Source organism: Pteronotus mesoamericanus, unplaced genomic scaffold (genome assembly GCF_021234165.1).
Source record: "Pteronotus mesoamericanus isolate MK-2021 breed Mesoamerican mustached bat unplaced genomic scaffold, CSHL_Meso_final contig_25, whole genome shotgun sequence".
NCBI lineage: Eukaryota > Metazoa > Chordata > Mammalia > Chiroptera > Mormoopidae > Pteronotus > Pteronotus mesoamericanus.
Genome location: NW_026555105.1, coordinates 13,239,773 through 13,259,591, shown reverse-complemented (window position 1 = coordinate 13,259,591; position 19,819 = coordinate 13,239,773). Strand labels below are relative to the sequence as shown.

The window sequence follows — 19,819 nt, the reverse complement described above, 5'->3', positions numbered from 1 at the left end:
CAGTTTCTGGGACGTGCCATGTGGGGTTTTCCCAAGAACATGAACATTTTGCAGACTGAAAGCCAGAGGCCTTCTTTTTCATTAGACAGGAGCCAGTTGGGCCTGGCATTGAAGTGGGACCACATGTTTCCTCACTAGGTTCAGTGCCCTAAAATTTCTCTTCGGTACTCTTCTTTTTCTACCTTACTTTAAGCTCAAGTTCCTTCTTTGGTTCAGAGCACTGAATTTGGATACTTAAAGTCTGTCTTTACCCCGCCATCCCTAAGCAGTCTGCCTTTGGGGTTGGGTCTCTGCAGGGTGAGAAAGACTGGCAGAAATATGAGACCGCTCGGCGGCTGAAGAAGTGTGTGGACAAGATCCGGAACCAGTACCGAGAAGACTGGAAGTCCAAAGAGATGAAAGTCCGGCAGAGAGCTGTGGCTCTGTATTTCATTGACAAGGTGAGGGCGCCCTCCTGTCACATCGTGTTCAGCCTCACAGGAACGCAGGGAGCGCTTGCTCGTCTGGGCCCCGGGCCAGGTGCTGGGGCGGTGGGGGCAGCCCGGACTCAGTGTTGGGTCCCGTGGGGAGAGCCAGCCAGCATCTGCCGCTGTCCGAATACAGCCTGCCGCACAGGGAGGGTTTGCCTGAACCTGAATGTGCCGGAGATACTGTGACATTTTTAAACTCTCTGAGCCACCAAAAATGCTTTGACATCACAACCTAATACACAAATATACTTATGTTTGTGTAACTGAAACAAACGTTGCACAAAACAATGCTTTGCCCTTCCTATGAGCAGTGAATTCTGGTATTTTTGTTTCATGTTTAAAAAAAAAGATTATAACACTTAAAATTCATTAAACAGTCCAATATATCACAACTGCAGTTTGAAAGACATTGCTCTGGAGATCAGCTTCTCGGTATTTAGAAGAAGATTCCATGTTTTTCTACCAGTTTTGCACTGCTTATATTTGAGCACAAATCTGACTTGTCTCAAAAATGAAGCAAAATTAAGAGGCTAGCTTTTTGAGTCTTAATTGCCAAGACTAGAAATGCTCCCTCAGTTGTTGCTTTAAAAAAGGGCAGAAGTGTTCTTCCTTTCCTGCATTCCCATTTGAGGAAACAGTAAAGAGAAGCTTGGATTTATGGGGAAGTTCAATGTCCCCATGACTCTCCATACTTCATTTCATAGGGGAAACAGCAACAGTGCAGAATCCAGAATTCCCAGGCCTTGCAGACTAATGCTCTGTTCCCAAGGAGAATTGGGAGACTTCTGATTTTGGTTTCCTAGCAATCCTATGAGATTCAAGTTTCTTCATTTACGTTCATCTTTTTTTCTTCTCTCCTCCCTGGACAGCTTGCTCTGAGAGCAGGCAATGAGAAGGAGGAAGGAGAGACGGCGGACACTGTGGGTTGCTGCTCGCTTCGCGTGGAGCACATCAATTTGCACCCAGAGTTGGATGGCCAGGAATACGTGGTAGAGTTTGACTTCCTGGGGAAGGACTCGATCAGATACTATAACAAAGTCCCTGTTGAGAAAAGAGTAAGTTCATGTGGCCTCGTTTTCCTTCCTGCCTTCCTTCCTTCCTGCCTTCCCGCCTTCCTTCCTTCCTTCCGTCCATCCATCCATCCAACAAGCATTTACTGAGTGCTTTTTGTGTGCTCTGTGCTTTGCTGGGCATTAGAAAGAATGACCTGAAAGAGAGGGGGGAGGTATTCTTTGGTGTCCTGTGTACCTCTTTTAGTCCCTGCCCTCACCTCCAACCCTGGCGCTACCTTCCTGAGAATGAGGGCCATCTCGCATAGCAGTATTCAAAAGAGGATGCTGTGGAGGTTTGCCCTCACAACAAACGTAAGATGTAATCTACCACATTGTTGTAATGATTTAACTGCATTTCCATATTCCCTGGTCATGTTGCACATTTGTCATTTGCAGCTTTGCTTGACTTCTCCACAGCTCCTGAGTGAGTGAAAAGGTAGCCCTTTGGTCCTTAGATCTCTGAGCTTGTAGCTGAAGAGGATATTGCAACTCTATGGTCCCCCCCAAAATACTGAGCTTGAACCAGAGACCTACAGAGTACACCCTTTTAGTCTGATATTTATTGAGTACTTAGGCTTTGCTGGCTATGGAAATACTCCTGATGAAATAAAGCTAAAGAGACCTGAGACAAACTCAATGCCTGAGCTTAGGTTGGATTCCACATAGACACGGAGTACAGAACATCATTAGGTCAACTGACAAAATTGGAATATGGACAGTAGATTAAAGTAGGTACCAGTGTAAATTTATGAAGCTGATAAGTACTTTGTGTAGCTAGGGAATATCTTTACCCTCTGTAAGTACCCACTGATGGTTCAGGACAAGTAATTAATACATACATGTATATGTAGAGAGAAAGAGTGAGCAGACATGCACACTGCACAACTGGTAAATTAGGTCCTGTGTTAATGGTAGGTGCCTTTGGGTAAAGCATATGGGTGTTCCTTGTACTTTGGATTTTTTTTTTTAAGTTGCAATTATTTCCAAAGTATAGGTTTTAAAAATAATAACTAGGCGCTCTGCTTGTTTCTTTTAGGTTTTTAAGAACTTACAGTTATTTATGGAGAACAAACAGCCTGAGGATGATCTTTTCGATAGACTTAATGTGAGTGGACAAAGTGCACTGGGTTGAGAGGAGCCCAGCCAGAGCCTCACAAGCTCCTCAAGGAGAGCCTTGCCTGGGGTGACTTGGGCTCTCCCTTCTGCCTGCCCTGTGGCATCCTATCCATCCTTCTTCCCCTGCACACACGGGCCCCGGGCCCTGAGGCGGAGGGAGACAGGCCCTGCTGTTGTCCTGCTCTGACTCCCGCGGAGCCTTCCCTTTCCTTGGCTGCATGCCAGGCATCTCTGCTGGAGACCCAACACCTGCTCTTGATATCTGATTGGGGAAGATGTTAACAGGAGAGGACAAATTTGCTTTACTAGCCTGCTTAAGATTGAAGGACTTCTTGGGGAGGTATCATACAACCCTTTGTTCTGGGATTCTCTTCCCTCTTTTCCCAACATCCCTCTCGCAGAGCAAGAAATGTGGCAAGGTTGTGATTGCAGGGGTACGAGCACCTCAGAGCTTGCCAGAAGGGGCAGGGGTGTATGGCTTTTATCTAAATCCTGACATCCCCTTTGTTGCTGTATCTCATGCAGACTGCTATTTTAAATAAGCACCTTCAGGATCTCATGGAGGGCTTGACGGCGAAGGTGTTCCGTACATACAATGCCTCCATCACGCTACAGCAGCAGCTGAAAGAACTCACAGCCCGTAAGTACTACTTGGCCACACAGGGCCCACACCCTACAGATGAAGTCCCCTGTCCTTGTTCAGCTAAGTCCTAGATCTGTTCCACTTTTTCTCCCAAACATTTTGACTGAAACTTTTCCCCTGCATACCTCTAATAGAGAGCAAAGGCTTAGTTTTCTGTAAACATAAAATCAGTGCTATTTCCCCATTCCTATCCTGGCTTCTAGATTCCACTTAAGGAGTGCTGACAGGGGCTTTCTGTCTGCTTTGAAAACGCCTGCATTTTCTGTTTTATACTTACGTTATTTAAAAGCTCCCAGAGAGAAGACACAGTTCTGTAATGTTCTGTTAAATTGGAGAGAGCACAGTTGTCATGGTTACTAAAAAACACCAGAGCAAATCCTTTCCTTGAGGTTTCTGTCATTTTTTCCCCCTTAAGAGTAGGTAGTATTCTAAAAAACAGCTGCAGAAGGTATCACCAGGATCTGCAAGCTTTTTCCCCTGGAGCCCAGTTACTGCTAAATCCCCACTGTCCTCTATAAATAGGTCAAATGGTTTTAGAATATGAGCCAGAGAGGCCAAAGATGGATCTATGGAAAGTCAGTATTTTAGGGTGAGATAAAGAGTGACACAAGTAAGAACATTCCTTGAGTAATATTTTTTATTTTATTTTTTAAAATATATTAAAAAATAAAAATATATAATATTTGGGGGGTTTTAAAATGTAAAGCTCATGGTCCCTTGGTCTTGTCCCCCGCCTCAGGCCTTTTCTGTCACAATTCCCTATTTGCTTCGGGTTACGTTGGGTGGGTAGGTTGCGGAGGCAGGCACTGCAGCAAGCATGTGAGTGTGTGGACTCTCAGATTTTGACCCTGTGGCTTGGGGAAACTTGAATTGATCATCTGAGTGGAACGAGGGGCAGTAAAATCATGAGGGTGCAGCACTGAGGAAGGTACTGTGTGTGTTCTCTCTTGTACAGACTGACTCGTTCACTGTCATGTTTCTTCTTCACAGCGGATGAGAACATCCCAGCGAAGATCCTATCTTATAACCGTGCCAACCGAGCTGTTGCCATTCTTTGTAACCATCAGAGGGCACCACCGAAAACTTTTGAGAAGTCCATGATGAACTTGCAATCTAAGGTATCTTGGATCTGGATGGTAGGGTAGTAAAGTGAAGAGAACAGTGTCTGCTGTGGGCTGGTCATCCAAAAAGGAGAGGCATTTCAAATCCAGCCTTCCAAGCAGGGACATGAGGCCAATGCTGAGGCTGTGCTGGAAGAAAGGGCCATGCTAAGGCCAGACAGGGGGAACTGTGGTAGTAGTTAACCCCGGTCCGGACACCAAATGTCAGGTGCCTGTTGTTCAGGTGTTCGCTCTGTGGACAGAAGGTCTGCGTTGGACGTTTTGAAAAGCTGAGTTTGATATACCCTCTCTGAAGTATTGCTGATTGTTGTCCTTATTATACAAGAGGATAATGGGCATAAAGAGTCTTCACAGATCCTTGCCACAGCTGAGAAGTGAAACTGTTTGCAAATTAGATTGTTTCAAGTTGAAAAGACGATGGAACAATGATCATTTGCCCCCAATTCTAGCACAACTACTTTTATTTTTACATATTCCACAGGAATCATATTTTACATAGTTCTTCATCAGACCTCTCTTGAATACTAGGGAGAAACTGATGTACAAATAGATGTGCCTCTTTTCCTCCCTCCAGCCCTGCCTGGCACTGAGCTTTTTAAGCCACAAAGACACTTACCATTTAATGATGAGCATTTTTGTGTGAGCAATGGCTAACAGAACTAATCCATTCTCACATATTGGGTTGGCAAAAATATCCATGACATTTTTTCTGTAAAATAAAAGACACATTTTTCATCGTCACCAATAACTTTATTGATTTGGGTATTTGGAGTATGTCGGCTCTCTCCTTCTATTGGCTCTGGGTGTGGCTAGAGGCCAGGGGTGCTGTGGAACATCATCTAATGCATGAGACAGCCCTGCAGCAAAGAATTATTTGGCCAGAATGGCAGTAGTACCATGGATCTTCACAAACCACTTTTGACACAGTCAGCCAGCCATAGCGCCTTCTCTATACACTGCACAAATCCTTGTTTTCCTTTTTCAGTTGCATTTTTACCTTTCTTAAAATAATGAAGCATCTTACGCCAAAAATGTGTATTTTCTTCCATCTTCAATTTGTAAATGGCTGCACAAAAATTCACCAATTTGGATTAAGTTTGGTTTTTTTTTTTTAACATATGCTGATATGACAGGCTGTCACAATACAGTCTAACAGAGTTGTTTTGAGTGAAGTTCATTTCTAGAACTTTGATATAAAAAAAACTAAACAAACATTTTGAGCAACCCAGTACTAACCCAAAATGAGAATTTGCAGATATTCATTGCAGAACAGACACACAGGGTTACAAAGGAAACCAATTGTCTTAAGTATACTTGCCAAATATATTTTAAAATATATATAGTAATAGATGTGCTTCCACTAAGATCTTAAGGGGGTTCTAATAACCTATAAATTTCAAGGTAGTGATGAATATAAATGATACTTTAATATTCAGTAATTATATGAAAATATTTTCATTATCTATTGCTGATAGTATCATAGGTAATACTGGTATCACTATAGTTTGTTGCCCATGTAATTGAAGGAGAAATGAAGAATTTCAGCTGGAGGTTAATGAAATTACAGATGTGATTCTTTTTTAATACATGTTCACAGAATTCTGTACTAGACAACTGGAGTTTAAAATCTGCTATAGAGTGAGACCACATACACATTTTTAGGCACATGTTGAAATTTCATTCTGTTGAAATACCTTCAAGATAAATGCCCAGGAATAGTACGTCTGGATCAAAGGATACACACAACCCACAGTGCCCTCCGGCTTTCCTGAAGGGCTGCACACAGCCACAGTAAATGCACGTATGTCCATAGAGCTCTCACGTCTGTACGGTGGGCAGGCAAAGAACCGTACAGACCGCCCTTCCTAGCGGCTCCTGTTTGCTGCCACTCTGTTCAGTGGCGGTCACCTGGTATTGTTTCCTCTCCTCGTGTTCTGAGCCAGAAATGAAGGCATGAATATTCAGGTGTTGTTTACCTGATTCAGGAGATCCCTCCCTGGAGCATGAGGAGAGCCTGTGTTGACCTCACTCTGGAACCACTGTCTGGGCAGCCCAGGTGGCCTGCCAGAGGAGCCCTCCAAGCCCAGGAGCCTTCTCCCATGTGCCTCCAGAGCAAATACATGCCCCTGTTTGCCAAGGGAATCAATGGAGTCTTGGACGCTTTGGGAGAATTTGGCATAGATTGCTAACTTAGCGTTTGCAGAAATGGTTAAAAGATTGTGGTGTGTTGTATTTCTAGCCGAAGAAGAATCTGGCTAGTGGTGTCTGTGATGCTTTTGTGCATAGAATTGGTTCCTTCAGCTTGCCTTTGGACAACGTAAATGTTGGAAGTAAGCCATTCATAGCAAAATGCATTTAATGATTGTCTCACAATAGCAGCCTCTATTTCCAATCTGGGGCTGTGTATGTATCTCTAACACAATTCTAGGCTGAGAGCAACAGCCCAGGGTGTGTGAGTCAGGCATATGTGTCCTCTGCAGAGGCTCCTTCGGCCCACAGGTTAGCAAGGTGAGCAGGTCTGGGGTGCCCCTGCACTCCGCAGCGCTGCCCTGGGTTTGGGATCTAGGTCTTTGGTGTTGCTTGCTGCCATCCTCAGGCAGGAGCTCAGAGAGTCTCAGGTTGTCAGGAGGCACTTCCAGGGCTCTGTAAGGCAAGAAAGGCTGCAGTTCCATGAGATTCATTTGTAAAAAGAGCTCTACGGCTAAAAACGTTTACAAGTTTCGGTTTTTGAGGAAAACTAATTTCCTCCCATCTCGGCTCCCTCTCCTTTTGAAAACAATGCCAAAGGCAGGGCATGCCATGTATCAGCTTGGAACAGACTGGCTGACCTTTTAATTGCCATGTTTTAGTCCCTTGGATATGCTCTTCAAAGCATCCTTTTTTTCTTGAGAAGCTGGCAGCGCCTTCCCAGAGTGCTGGCAGAACCCAAAGAGTGAGCTGGGCTCAGTAGATGTAGGGATCCTGTCTCAGCTTCACAAAGAGTATCTTCTGCAGTATTCTTGGAATTCCATATGATAAACAGCTGTCATCTGTAGCCCCCCGGTGTCCAAAGCCAAAGTGGTCTCTGAAAGATGAGCACCCACATTCCCAGTCCCAGTGGGTTCTTTTCCCTGAGCATGTGGCTTAATCGGGTCCTGGATCTCGTCTATAGAATGCTTATTTCTTGATGGGTCACTAAAGAACATAAATGGCCGAATAACAGTTGAATTCAGCAGTCCCTGGGCACCATGCTAATGTGTGCTTTCACAAGGCTGCCTCTGGGTGTTTCACCTGGCAGACCACCAACAGAGGCAGCCTCCCTGGGGGAAACAACATCCAGGCTTGACCTTCTCTAATGTAGTTCTTTTCTTCTCTCTGGGCTTTTTTTATTCTTAACACTGACTGGTGTTCTTCCCTACCCAGATTGATGCCAAGAAGGAGCAGCTAGCAGATGCTCGGAGAGACCTGAAAAGTGCTAAAGCTGATGCCAAGGTCATGAAGGATGCCAAGACCAGGAAGTATGTGCTGCCGGTGTGCAAGGCGGGGGGTGGCTGAGAGAAAAGCATGCACAGACCCAGCCAGGCGCCCCAGGGCTCCACTCTTCCGGGGTTTCTCAGTGATAGCCTTTGGAAATCTCTCTTGGGGGCTTTCTGCTGTTACTGTGCCCTCAGTGGCCGGGTGGTGGTGCAGTGTGCTTGTCCAGAGGCCAGGCCCGGTTCTTGACGATACCCGTTCTCCCAGGGTGGTAGAATCAAAGAAGAAGGCTGTGCAGAGACTGGAGGAACAGTTGATGAAGCTCGAAGTTCAGGCCACAGACCGAGAGGAGAATAAGCAAATTGCTTTGGGAACCTCCAAACTCAACTATCTGGACCCGAGAATCTCAGTGGCTTGGTAAGCACCGAGCCCTTTGCTGCTGGCTGGAGAAGGGTGGCGGGGTTGTGAGAGCGCTGCGTACTTCGGTCCTCTGGGAAACCTCTGCCGGGATTCAGATGTGCTTGCTTCAAAGGTACTGGAACCTTCTGGATGTCCTTCAGTGGTCAGTGCTGTTACACTGCCCTTGAGTGTGTTTATGTCTGTTGTAAAAAGGCAGGTGCAGTCCCCATCCCTTATGGAACTTTAAAACAAGAATGGAAACTCTTTGCCCATATTGAAGGAAAAATATAAAAGAGCCCTTCACTTTAACCAAAAAAAAAAAAAAATTTAAATTTTATTTATTTTTAGAGAGAGGGGAAGGGAAGGAGAGAGGGAGAGAAATGTCAGCGTGTGGGTGCCTCTCGTGTGCCCCCTCCCAGGGACCTGGCCTGAAACCCAGGCCTGTGCTCTGAGTGGGAAATCGAACCGGTAGCCCTTTAGTTTACAGGCCGGCACTCAGTCCACTGAGCCACACCGGCCAGGGCTAACAATGTTTTAATAAATTTTTTTACACGTGAAGGAAGAAAAGCAGGAACAAAGAGGAAAAAAAACAGAAATGAGAACAAAGGCAGATACATTTTCTGTTCTTTGCTCGCTCCTTGTCTCCCGCCACACACCCCCACACCCAGCCATTTAAAAAAAAAACTTAAAGTCAGTAGCTTTTTGAAGATGCCTATTAGTTACCTTGAACTGGTTAAGTTCTGGGCCTAAGTGGAGGGATCATCCCCTGTGGCACCTGCTCCTCTGGGCCAAGGTTTGCACACCCCTCTTATGCCCTGTCCACTCTTTGTGCCCTGTATGGTGCTAGGGGATTGGTTAGCTTGAAAGGTCCTACAGACTTAGGAGCCAGACTGCTTGGGTTCAGCTGTCAGCTCCATGGTCCTTAGCTGCATGAGAACTTAACGTTCTGCCTTAGTCTTTTCGTTTGTACCTTTTTCATTTTTGCATCTACGGTCGTGCCTGCTTTAGAGGTTATTGTCAAGGTTAAGTGAGCACCTGAATTCTCATTCTCACCAGATAGATGCAAAGAGAAGGCAGCACTCCAGGCCCCTGGCCCCCGGTCTGGGCCATTGCTCCCCGAGACACTAATCCTACTTTTTCTTCCTTGTTTGCAGGTGTAAGAAGTGGGGGGTCCCAATTGAGAAAATTTACAACAAAACCCAGCGGGAGAAGTTTGCCTGGGCCATCGACATGGCTGATGAGGACTATGAGTTCTAGCCAGTCTCAAGGGGCAGCATTCTGTGAAAAGGAACAGTGTGGTTTGGGGAAGATGGATAAACTGTGAGCCTCGCGCGCCCTCACACCTGAGGGCGAGAGGCGGCAAGTCTTAACAAACCAACATCTTTGAGAAAAGATAAACCTGAAGATATTATAAGGGAGAGCTGAGCCAGTTGTCCTATGGACAACTTATTTAAAAATATTTCAGATATCAAAATTCTAGCTGTATGATTTGTTTTGAATTTTGTTTTTATTTTCAAGAGGGCAAGTGGATGGGAATTTGTCAAGAGTTCTGCCAGGCAAATTCGCTGTTTCACTGAAGCATTTGGATTCTCTTAGCTACTGTATGCGAAGTCCGATTATATTGGTGCGTTTTTACAGTTAGGGTTTTGCAATAACTTCTATATTTTAATAGAAATGAATTCCTAAACTCCCTCCCCTCTCCCCCATTTCAGGAATTTAAAATTAAGTAGAACAAAAACCCAGCGCACCTGTTAGAGTCGTCAATATCTATTGTCATGGGAATCAATTTTCATTAAACTTGAAGCAGTTGTGACATCCGCAGTGTTTTGGTTCAGACACCTGTTCACAGAAAAGCATGATGGGAAAATATTTCCTGACTTGAGTGTTCCTTTTTAAATGTGAATTTTTATTTCTTTTTAATTATTTTAAAATATTTAAACATTTTTCTTGATCTTAAAGATCGTGTAGATTGGGGTTGGGGGGGATGAGGGGGTGAGTGAGTCTAAGGATAATGAAATAATCAGTGACTGAAACCATTTTCCCATCATTCTTTGTTCTGAGCATTTTCTGTACCCTTTCAGATATCCATCTTTTTCATTTTAAACCCCAGTCTTTCACTTGAAAGATTTTATTGTATAAAAAGTTCCACAGGTCAATAAATCTAGAGGAAAATGAGTATTTGGTCCAAAAAAGAAAAATAATCAAGATTTTAGGGCTATTATTTTTTCTTTTGTAATTGTGTAAAAAATGGGGAAAAAAACATAAAAAGCAGAATTTTAATGTGAAAACATTTTTTGCTATAATCATTAGTTTTAGAGGCATTGTTAGTTTAGTGTGTGTGCAGAGTCCATTTCCCACATCTTTCCTCAAGTATCTTCTATTTTTATCATGAACTCCCTTTTAATCAACTGTAGGTTATTTAAAATAAATTCCTACAACCTAACGGAAACTTAGTGTCTGCCTCTTTGTTACCCCAGGCCCCAGGCCAGAGTGGGGCTCTGGGGCTGGGACTTGGTGTGGGCTGCGGTCTGGCTGCTCAGGTCAGCAAGGGTGGCTCCCTGCCCAGGAGTCCTGCTGCCACGGGCGTGGGTCGCAGGGGAGCCAAAGGCCACCCCCGTAGATAAAGGCAAGCCCAGGAAGTGAGGGAAGGTGCAGGAAATCTACAAGAATAGATGGGGTGCAGGGACTGTATTGGGTTGGCCAAAAAGTCTGATTAGTTTTTTCCATAAAATAAGACACATTTTTCATTTTCACCAGTAACTTTGATTTTGATATTTTGAGTATGTCAGCTACCTCCGAACACATGCAATTGGTTGTTCTCAAAGTCTCGATTTGATCACTGTCAACTTCTACTGGCCTACATGACTGTGGAACATTGTCCAGCAAGAAATCAGCACGAAACTTCACAGACCACTTTTGACACATTCTATCAGTCACAGCACCTTCTCCATACGCGGCAAAACCTTCTGCATTTCAGCTGCTTTTTTACCTTCCTGGAAATAATAAAGTATAATAGGCTAAAAATGTGAAGTTTTTCCATCTTCAATATTTAAATGGCTATACAAAAGTTCAATTTTGATGTTTTTTTTTTAATGCACACTGATATGACAGTTGTCACAATACAGTCTTAACAATTTTTCCAGTGAAGTTCAAGAAAACTCTAGTGCTACTAGAACCATCTTACGGAAAAAACAAACGTACTTTTTAGCCCACTCAATAGAAGCCTAGTATGGGTGATGTTTATGGAGCAAGTGTATGAGGGCGGCCCCTTGTAGTACAGGCTTCCTCGGCTAGGTGAGCGTTCTAGGAACCCACCTGTATCAGTGCACCAGCTAGCATTGTTGCGAGAGACTGTGTTCAGCTTCAGTGAATTGTTTTTTGAAGACTCTTTTGAGCCTGTTTGCTCACTTCACAATGGGTGATTTACGAGTGTACCTGTCCACACGGGCAGGTGTTTAGCAGTTTTTGACCAAAAACGGCATGACCCCCAGGCCCCACCCTCCCTGTTCACTCGCTCTCACCCCAAGTGACTTTTTTTCCCCCTGGATGAAAAGTTCTCTAAGGAAAATGTTTTGCCAATGTGGAAGATGTGAAACAAAAAACAGAAGCACTAAAAGGCATCAAAATCGAGTTCAAGAACTGAGCAGTGGAAAAGACATCTCAGGAGATGTATTGCATCATATGGTGAGTACTTTGAAGATGACTAAAGTTTAAATGTAAGAATAAACACAATTTTTATATAAATAAATTCCTGGCGTTTTGGGTCCCACCTTGGGAGGCAGATTTTGGGAGCGCCTTTCCATGTGAGCCGGCCAGAAGCAGCAGGGAGCTTCCCTAGGTTTGCTTGTGTGCCTGTACCTCGCAGTCAGGATGGCGGGAAGTGGATCCCAGCAGCCCTCTCCCAGGTAGGCTGCCAGCTCCTCCCTGCATGGATTGGTTGGTTAGAGTGACCTGTGACCACTTTCCAGTGCTCTGGTACTCAGGCTGGCCAGGGGCCCTACAAAGATTGTTCCTTTCCTCATCCTAGGTTGTAGCCGAGTCTGGCATTGAAGGTGAAGGGTGAGATCTCCCAGTCGAGTGGAGCAGGAAGGCTAGGGTGGTCAGAATTCGTCACTTAGCTGTAGGCCCTCTGGCTGGCCAGCTTGTGCATGTATGTTCTGGGGCACAGCCATCTCCTTGACGGTCTCTGAACTCCCCAGGGATGGGAGCTGGGCAGGGACTGGGTCCACAGCAGACAATCCTGGGGATTGTCTTTGGCAGCCTGCATTTCATTGGCCAGTGAGGGAGGTAGCATTCACCCCAGGGAATAAAGAAGGTTATGTAGCCATCGTGGCTTTGGAGTGAGGGACTGCAGCCATGTATTTTTGGATTGACTTCTGTGGTGGTGTAGCCAGACCAGTGAGTGTAAGGAATGGCACTCAGTGGTCCAGCTACTGCCCAGCTGATAAGCTTGATGGCTGGCGGGTGGGTGGGGATGAAATGGACCTCAAGTGTGGGGCTTAGCAGGACCTGCCGCAACTAGAGCACAAACCTAGTCCACAACTAGAATCGGGGGCAGGAGGCCTTGCAGGCAGGAGATTTTATTAATGAGAGGAACTCGTGCCTGCCTTTTGCAGCAAGGACTTTTCTGCAAGCCTTCTAGGGACAGGTGCAGGGCCACTAGATGTTGGTCAAGAACAGCTGGGAAGGGCATATCCTGGACGGAGACATCAGGCCTCAGAGAGGAAGCCAGGGAGCAGGAGGGCGGCCTGGGCACTGGGCAGGAGGGAAGAGACTGGACAGGGAGCTGAGGGTCCTGAAGGATGCTTGAGGGTGGAGCCAGGAGACCGACCCCCTTGCCTGCTCACCCACTGGCTGGTCCCCTCCTCCCAGCCCCGTCCAGGAGTGGCCGATGTGCAGGGTCTGACAGCTCGTCCTGTCAGGCCCTTCCAAGACGCCTGAGTCCAGCTGTGGGCACAGGGAGACGGCCGCCACACGCTGCCCACACTGGACAGCTCGGCGCTTCCGTGGCTGCTGCTCCTCGCCCCTCCCATCTAGTCAACAGGACTTGCCCTCCCTGCCAGATCTGCCTGAGGCCTCGTACACATTGAAAATGTGAAAAAAGAAACCACAACTCCCAGGCCATTCCAGCCACCACCTCCTCCCTCTTCATTTCACAAACAAGCCCCTGGAATGAGTCACGGACACAGCCCTGCCACTCCCCCACCCACGGCAACTAGGTTCTGCCCCATCTTGCCCCCAGTTCCCCTCTCCACCCTGGCCAAATCCACCAATGAATGAGGGGCCAAACCAGTGAACGGACTCCGCCTCCCACTGAAGCTCTTTGAAGCACTGGACAGTTGACCCCTTTTTTTCCTAGCAGCTCTACTGAAGTATATCTTCCACATCACAAATAATCTACCTATTGAAGTAACGTACGATAATTTGTAGTATCTACTGAGTGGTACAGCCGTCGCCGTAAATCAGTCGTGAACATCATCCACCCACCAAGATCCCTCGTGCCCCTTCCACCCACTCCGCCTTCACAAACCTACTTTCTCTAGAAATCGTTTTTACGGGGGGACATCTCACACACAGGGAATCACACAATACGTGGCCACTCCCTTCTTAAAGCACGTCTCTCTGGCTTCCTTCTGCTTTTCCTCCCCGCTCAGGCCGTTGCTTCTCACTCAGCCTCATTTCCTTCACACCCGAATGTAGTGACTTCCCTGGCCCTCTCCAGCCTTGACCCCTTTCCTGAGCTCCAGGCACTTCTCAGCAGGGACGCCCATGGGCTACTCGACCTCCCGTCTCTGGAACTGAGCTCAGGACCTACCACAAGCTCAAGGGGCTGGGTTTCACGTCTGAGTCCCTCAACCGGAACTGAGAGTAGTCATCACCCTTCACGGCTTTCTCTCACTTCCACATCCAGTAAATCAGTGACCCTGAAATCACCTCCTAAATACCAAGTACAGGTGGTTCCCCACAGAAAACTTAAATTATTTTTTTCTTCTGAGAAAAGAGTTTACTTATCTTTTTTGGTTCTTACCAAATCCTTCATATAATGGGAAGCTCTCTAAACTTGTTTTGAACTAAACAGCACTTTTTGGAGAAAACACATTACCCTGAAATGACCTCAGTCAAGCTAGTTTTGGAGGATTATAAGTAGTCCCCTGACAAAATCAATAAACAAGAAGGGAAAGAAATTTACCACAGGCTTAGTAATTATTTCTCACAATCCTAAGTATTACATGTAAACAAGTCTCTCAATGATCACCTTAAATAGCAATATGGTGTTGACTTTTTTTTAGGTTTGATAATGGTACTGTAGTTCTGTATATTTTTTTAAAGACTCAGAAAAACACTGAAGTATTTATGGATAACATTATAGAGTTAAGATGTTTCAAAACATTATGGAAGCCTGAACCACTGAATAATAATATACAGCTATGGGAGAATGGAAACCTGTTATAATGTTATACAAACATTATATTGTGGGATATTCATGCTTAGGTTAAAATTTCCAGTAATAGCACCATGTCCTGATTCAAAAAGTATTCTCTCTGCAGCCACGTGGATGAATCTCAAAAACATGCTGAACTTGGACACAGTGGTGCATATGCGAATGATTTCACTTATATGAAATTCTAGAATAGGCAAAACTAATCTATACTAACAGAAAGTAGACGAGTGATTGCCAGACAGGGGCAGGGGAGACTGGCTGCCAAGGTGGGCCTGGGCACTTTGGGGACTGATGGAAATGTTCCATGTCGTGACTGGGTGGTTTACATTTGCCAAAGCTCACCAAACTTTGCCCTTAAAATGGGTACCTTTTACTATATGTAAATTATTCGTCAACAAATTTGGTTTTTCAAAAGTGCTCTCTCTCAGACACTTAGAGGGCAGTGGATGCACTTTTAGAAACCATATTAGATGACTCAAAAAGTAGCTCCAGTGATTTCTACAAAGAAAGAGTGATGTAGAGAGTTTGAACATTACTGCAAAGGTAAGAGTGGGAAAAGTCAACATTCATAAATGAATGTATTGTTTCAAATAATATGTGACTTACGTATAACTAAATAAACTGTTATATGTGGACATTTGAATCATGCATCTCTAAAAATGTTTATGTTTTAGTTGCAAAAAGAGCCACAGAACACCTGGACTGACATTGCAAAATGAATGATCACCTTATATTTGCACCTGCCTTATCTTCAAGCACATAGCACACCGTCTCACGCTTTGCCCCACCCCCACAGCCACCAAAGGTCTAAGCAAGGTCCGGTGTCCCTTCTCAGGGTTCCAGGGCCCTTATCACACTGATCTGTCCTCTGCTGGCATCTCTGTATCCACTGCTCGAATGGGAACTTGATCTGATTCACCTCTGCTGTGTTACTGCTACAGAGGAGGCATCGGGCATATTTGTTAGAAGAAAGGGAGAGAAAGTGGAAAAATAGGTCTGCCCTGGCCTGGGCCAGTGGCTCTCAAGGGCTCAACCTTCTTCTCCTTTAGTGAAGCAATTCCATACCCCTGCCACCTTCCTAAAGAAGGTACATCTGGAGGCCAGTGCTCCCGCCTCTCTGCGTCCCAGTACACAGACCCCTCAGCAAAGAGAAGGCAGACTCTGCAGAGAGAGCAGAGTCCCTGGGAGTGGCTGGGCCAGGTCTCCTCCTGCCCTGACTGGGAGGAAACAGGAGGCTCTTCAGGGGCAGAGAGTACATCCCAGGTGAGGAGGAAGCAGGAGGACATCACCTAAGGGGGAGGCCCAGCGACTAAGGTGGAGACATAGGTAGACAATGGGGCCAGAGGTCAAGGAGCCTAACTGACGGTTGTGGGGGGGAGTGCAAGGTGCACTGAGGTGAATTCTTACGAAGTACTAGCTGCATGCTGAGGTGCAGGCCGGCTGGCTCAGGAACCCTTGAGAAGGGCTGGTTAGAGGTCTAACATTAAGAAGCTACTGAGTCAAAACTAAATAGTTTAAAGAGATGAAGTTTTATGTATGGATCAGATTAGATCCTGCCAATCTATAAATCTGCTTACCTTTAATTGTGGAAGGGGCTTCACTGAGCTATACCTTTATATTTCACCTTATATATCCCATCAAGGTTATTACCAGGAACAAATAAACTGTCAGCATTTGCTGTTAATTTGCCAAGAACATTCTCTACTATTTCAATCAAATAAGTGTCCATATGATAAACTTCTTTTATAATTTATCCCCAGGAAAACTTTTCTCCCCTAAGTCATCAGTTATCAGAATAGGAGGAGTTTTTGCTTTGGCTACCGGGAAGCTCAGGCACAGCTGATTGCTTCTTAGTCATCACAGCTGTTAACTCATATTAGCTATGTTATGTTCCTCCTTTTATTACTGCAAATCCCATTTCTGTCCTACGATGTTTTTTTCCCTTTGTTTTACGTACCCTAAACTTTCATAAAGGACCAGAAGAGAATACATTGGTGGTGGGCCTAGTGATGTGTGCCACCCAATTCCCCTTCAAGGAAGTACTTGTTGCCCCAGCTGCCAGGAGAGCCATCAGCCCCCTACGGTCATCTCAGTGGCAGCCACTGGCTGGGGCTGTGCTCTTCCCAGGGCAGCCACGTCCTCTGGATGATGAAGGTGGGGCTCCGGGGCACTGGCCTGCATCACAGCCTAGCTTCTCCCTGTGCCTTCGCTTTCCACGGTGCTGATCCCAGCCAAGGGCGCTCCCTAATAAACATTCTGCACACCAACCTCTGTCGAGCCTGCTTCCCAAGGAACCCAGCTTGTGACGACATTTAACCAAATAACTAAAAAACAGAAAACACATCACATCAGGTATGGGTATTAGGAAAGGGGTGAGGATATGCAATAAAATGTTCATACTTACCGACGTGGGAGGTAACCTAGCACTGACTCAAGCCAGGCTCTGGGTTTGAATCCCATCTCTGCCATCTCTCAGCTGTGTGTCCATGAACATGTCCCTTAATCTCTCTGTGCCTCAGTTTTTCATCTGTAGAATGGGGATAATAAGAGTCCTCACCTCAGTGCTATAATGAGGAATGAATGAGCCAATGTTGTTGAAGCAGTTATATTAGGCCTGCTACACGCTAAGTGCTGTTCTAAGTGTTTGTAAACGAACAGAGGGCCGGAGGGTCACGTAGGCTGAGACTCCTCCCCAGACTTCAGGCACAGGTATCGGTGTGGGCCAGGGCATGTTGAAGCAGGAGTATTGGCAGAAATAGGCCCAAGCAGGACTAGCCTGGGTGATGTCACAGGCATGTGCCTCGTGTGGGTGCTAGGCTGCTCCCTCCCATCCAGTGCAGCTGCACGCATTGCCAGTGACACCCACGTACCCATATATATGCTGAGCTGGGGGAAGCCCATCCCAGCCACACCCTTGGCGCGCCCTGATTTTCCTGAATCTCTTTTGGTGGAGGGAGGTACCTGAGGCCTGGGATGCTGGCTCAGAAGTCCCAGGAGGAAATGGGGCCCTGTTTCCCGTTGAAGGGCCTGGCAGCAGACTGAAAATACGAGCTCCCGTTGGCACGCATTTCTGGAGTCCCTAGAGGCCCAGTCTCAGAAGCAGAAACACAAACAAAAGCAAGGAGGTATGGGCTGCATGTTGGGAAGCTTTAGGAAATAGAAAAAATTTTAAAAGTGCATCACAGGCTGCCCAAAGTGACATAAGAAGCTCAAGGAAGGCTGCAGCACTTAGGAGGGACCCTCCTGGAAAAATGGACAAGGTCAGATAGGCAGGGAGGGTCCCCATTCCGCCCCCACCCGTCTTCTGTACTTCACCACCCCGAATGACCCTGGCTGGTGTGGCTCAGTGGACTGAGTGCCAGCCTGCGAACCAAAAGGTCACCCTGAGTGCTCTGCCGCACTTAGTAAACTCTAGCCTTGTTTCAAATCCTATATTCCTTAAGCTCTTTCTGGCCTCAGGGCCTTTGTACATGCTGTTACGGCTACCTGGAAAGTACCGGTACTTTCCTCCAACCCACTCCAAATAATTCGCCTGGCCATCTCCTCTCATCCTCTGGGCCTCTGCTGAGTCCTAGAGAGGTATTTCTGGTCTAGTACTAGACCTGAGTAGGGCTCTCTAATGTTTATCTCATAGCCCTCTGTTCTTTTCCTCTGTAGCCCTCATCACAATTCACCTGATGTCACAGCGTTTATCTCTCTAATGCCCGTGAATTCCTGGAGGGCTTGCACTGTGTTTCTCATTCTCCCTGCTCATGCCACCCGGCTGCGGACAGGGGCAGCACCATTCTAAGCCCAGGCCAGCCCAAGCCGCACTTTCTGGGCACTCATGGTTTGTGAGTCCCATGTGCCCGGGGCCAGCCATACCCAAGGCCTCCCCTCACGCATATGGATTAACCAGCCTGCCTCCATGCCCACTGACTATTGACCTGCTTAAGCCAGTGGCTCTCTCTGAGCCACTGCAGAAAATGCATAGTCAGATAGGCTGGGGTTCAAATCCCCACTTGTTAGCTACGTGGCCTGAGGGCAAGTTACAGAACTTCTCCGAATCTCAGTTTCCTCATCAGTAAATTGGGGACAATGATCCCTGATTAGAGGGTAATTACAAGGATTAGGTGTAACCACATTATGTACGTACTGAAGCACTGGGCCAGGCAGTAGTAGGCCAACTTTAGTTCTCTCCTTCCTACTCTTAAGGCCTGTCACTAGATGGCAGTCCATCTCAGCCACTTCGCCTTCCCTCAGGTGGCTGAAGCCTCCTAGTACCGGGGACAGGACCTCAGCTTGTTAGGGGCTGCATTTGAGGGAATGAAAACATACAAATGCACACACACAAGTTACCACCACAGCAAGACAAAGTCAGAGGCAGCTCCAGACACTAGTCGCCACCCAGCTGGGGAGGTTGCCTGAGCACACACTGTTATACACTCACCAATTCCAGGAAAACTGGATCTTTCTCTGGCATCTGCTGGGTGTTCCACTGGGCCCCTCACTCCTGGAATGCGGTAAGTTGTCCTGCCTGGTTCAATATCTGTCTGACCAGCTCCACTGTGACTTCAGGTGTCTTCAGTTTGGGCAGTTCTCTGTGAGGTGCAGCTAGATTGCAGGGGCAAATCTAGAGAATGGTTTCAGGAAGACAAAGCGTGCGAATTATTCAAATACAGGTGTATCTCAGAGATATTGTAGGTTTTGGTTCAGACAACAACCACGATAAAGCTGGTATCGTGATAAAAGCGAGTCATAATCTTCTTGCTGGTGGAGAGTCTTGCATGCAGTTTGTAAAAAACACAATACCTATGAAGCACAATAAAGCCAAGCTCACTAACACGAGGTCCACCTGTAACCACGAAAAGGCCTTGGGGCCGGAGAACAGAGAGTGAAGGGGAGGTGGGGAAGAGGTGAAGTGGGAGAGAAAGGGGCTAGGCCAAACAGGACCTGCTGGGCCAGGTAGGGAATGTGGATTTCATGTGCAATGGGAAGTCATGGAGGGTTTGAAGCTGGAGGTAAGGAATCACGATTTAATTTCCTTTGAAAGATTAAAGAAAGCACGAACAAGGAGGGTAAAGTCTGGATGAGAAAAGACAGGCCTTGGGCTTGCGGGTGGGTGGAGCTATTTAAGGGCAGAG

General features: G+C 46.3%; 1 protein-coding gene across 1 annotated transcript in view; it reads left to right on the top strand.

Annotated features, from left to right (window-relative positions):
- TOP1 (DNA topoisomerase I) overlaps nucleotides 1-10,695 on the top strand; it is an 83,501-nt gene extending 72,806 nt beyond the window's left edge. Inside the window, exons 14-21 of the mRNA XM_054573753.1 lie at nucleotides 297-440; nucleotides 1,340-1,525; nucleotides 2,559-2,627; nucleotides 3,164-3,278; nucleotides 4,272-4,399; nucleotides 7,805-7,899; nucleotides 8,123-8,272; nucleotides 9,409-10,695. Coding sequence (XP_054429728.1) covers nucleotides 297-440; nucleotides 1,340-1,525; nucleotides 2,559-2,627; nucleotides 3,164-3,278; nucleotides 4,272-4,399; nucleotides 7,805-7,899; nucleotides 8,123-8,272; nucleotides 9,409-9,511 — 990 coding nt within the window. The 3' untranslated portion in view covers nucleotides 9,512-10,695. The remainder of the gene's footprint in view (nucleotides 1-296; nucleotides 441-1,339; nucleotides 1,526-2,558; nucleotides 2,628-3,163; nucleotides 3,279-4,271; nucleotides 4,400-7,804; nucleotides 7,900-8,122; nucleotides 8,273-9,408) is intronic.
- Nucleotides 10,696-19,819: the final 9,124 nt, after the last annotated feature.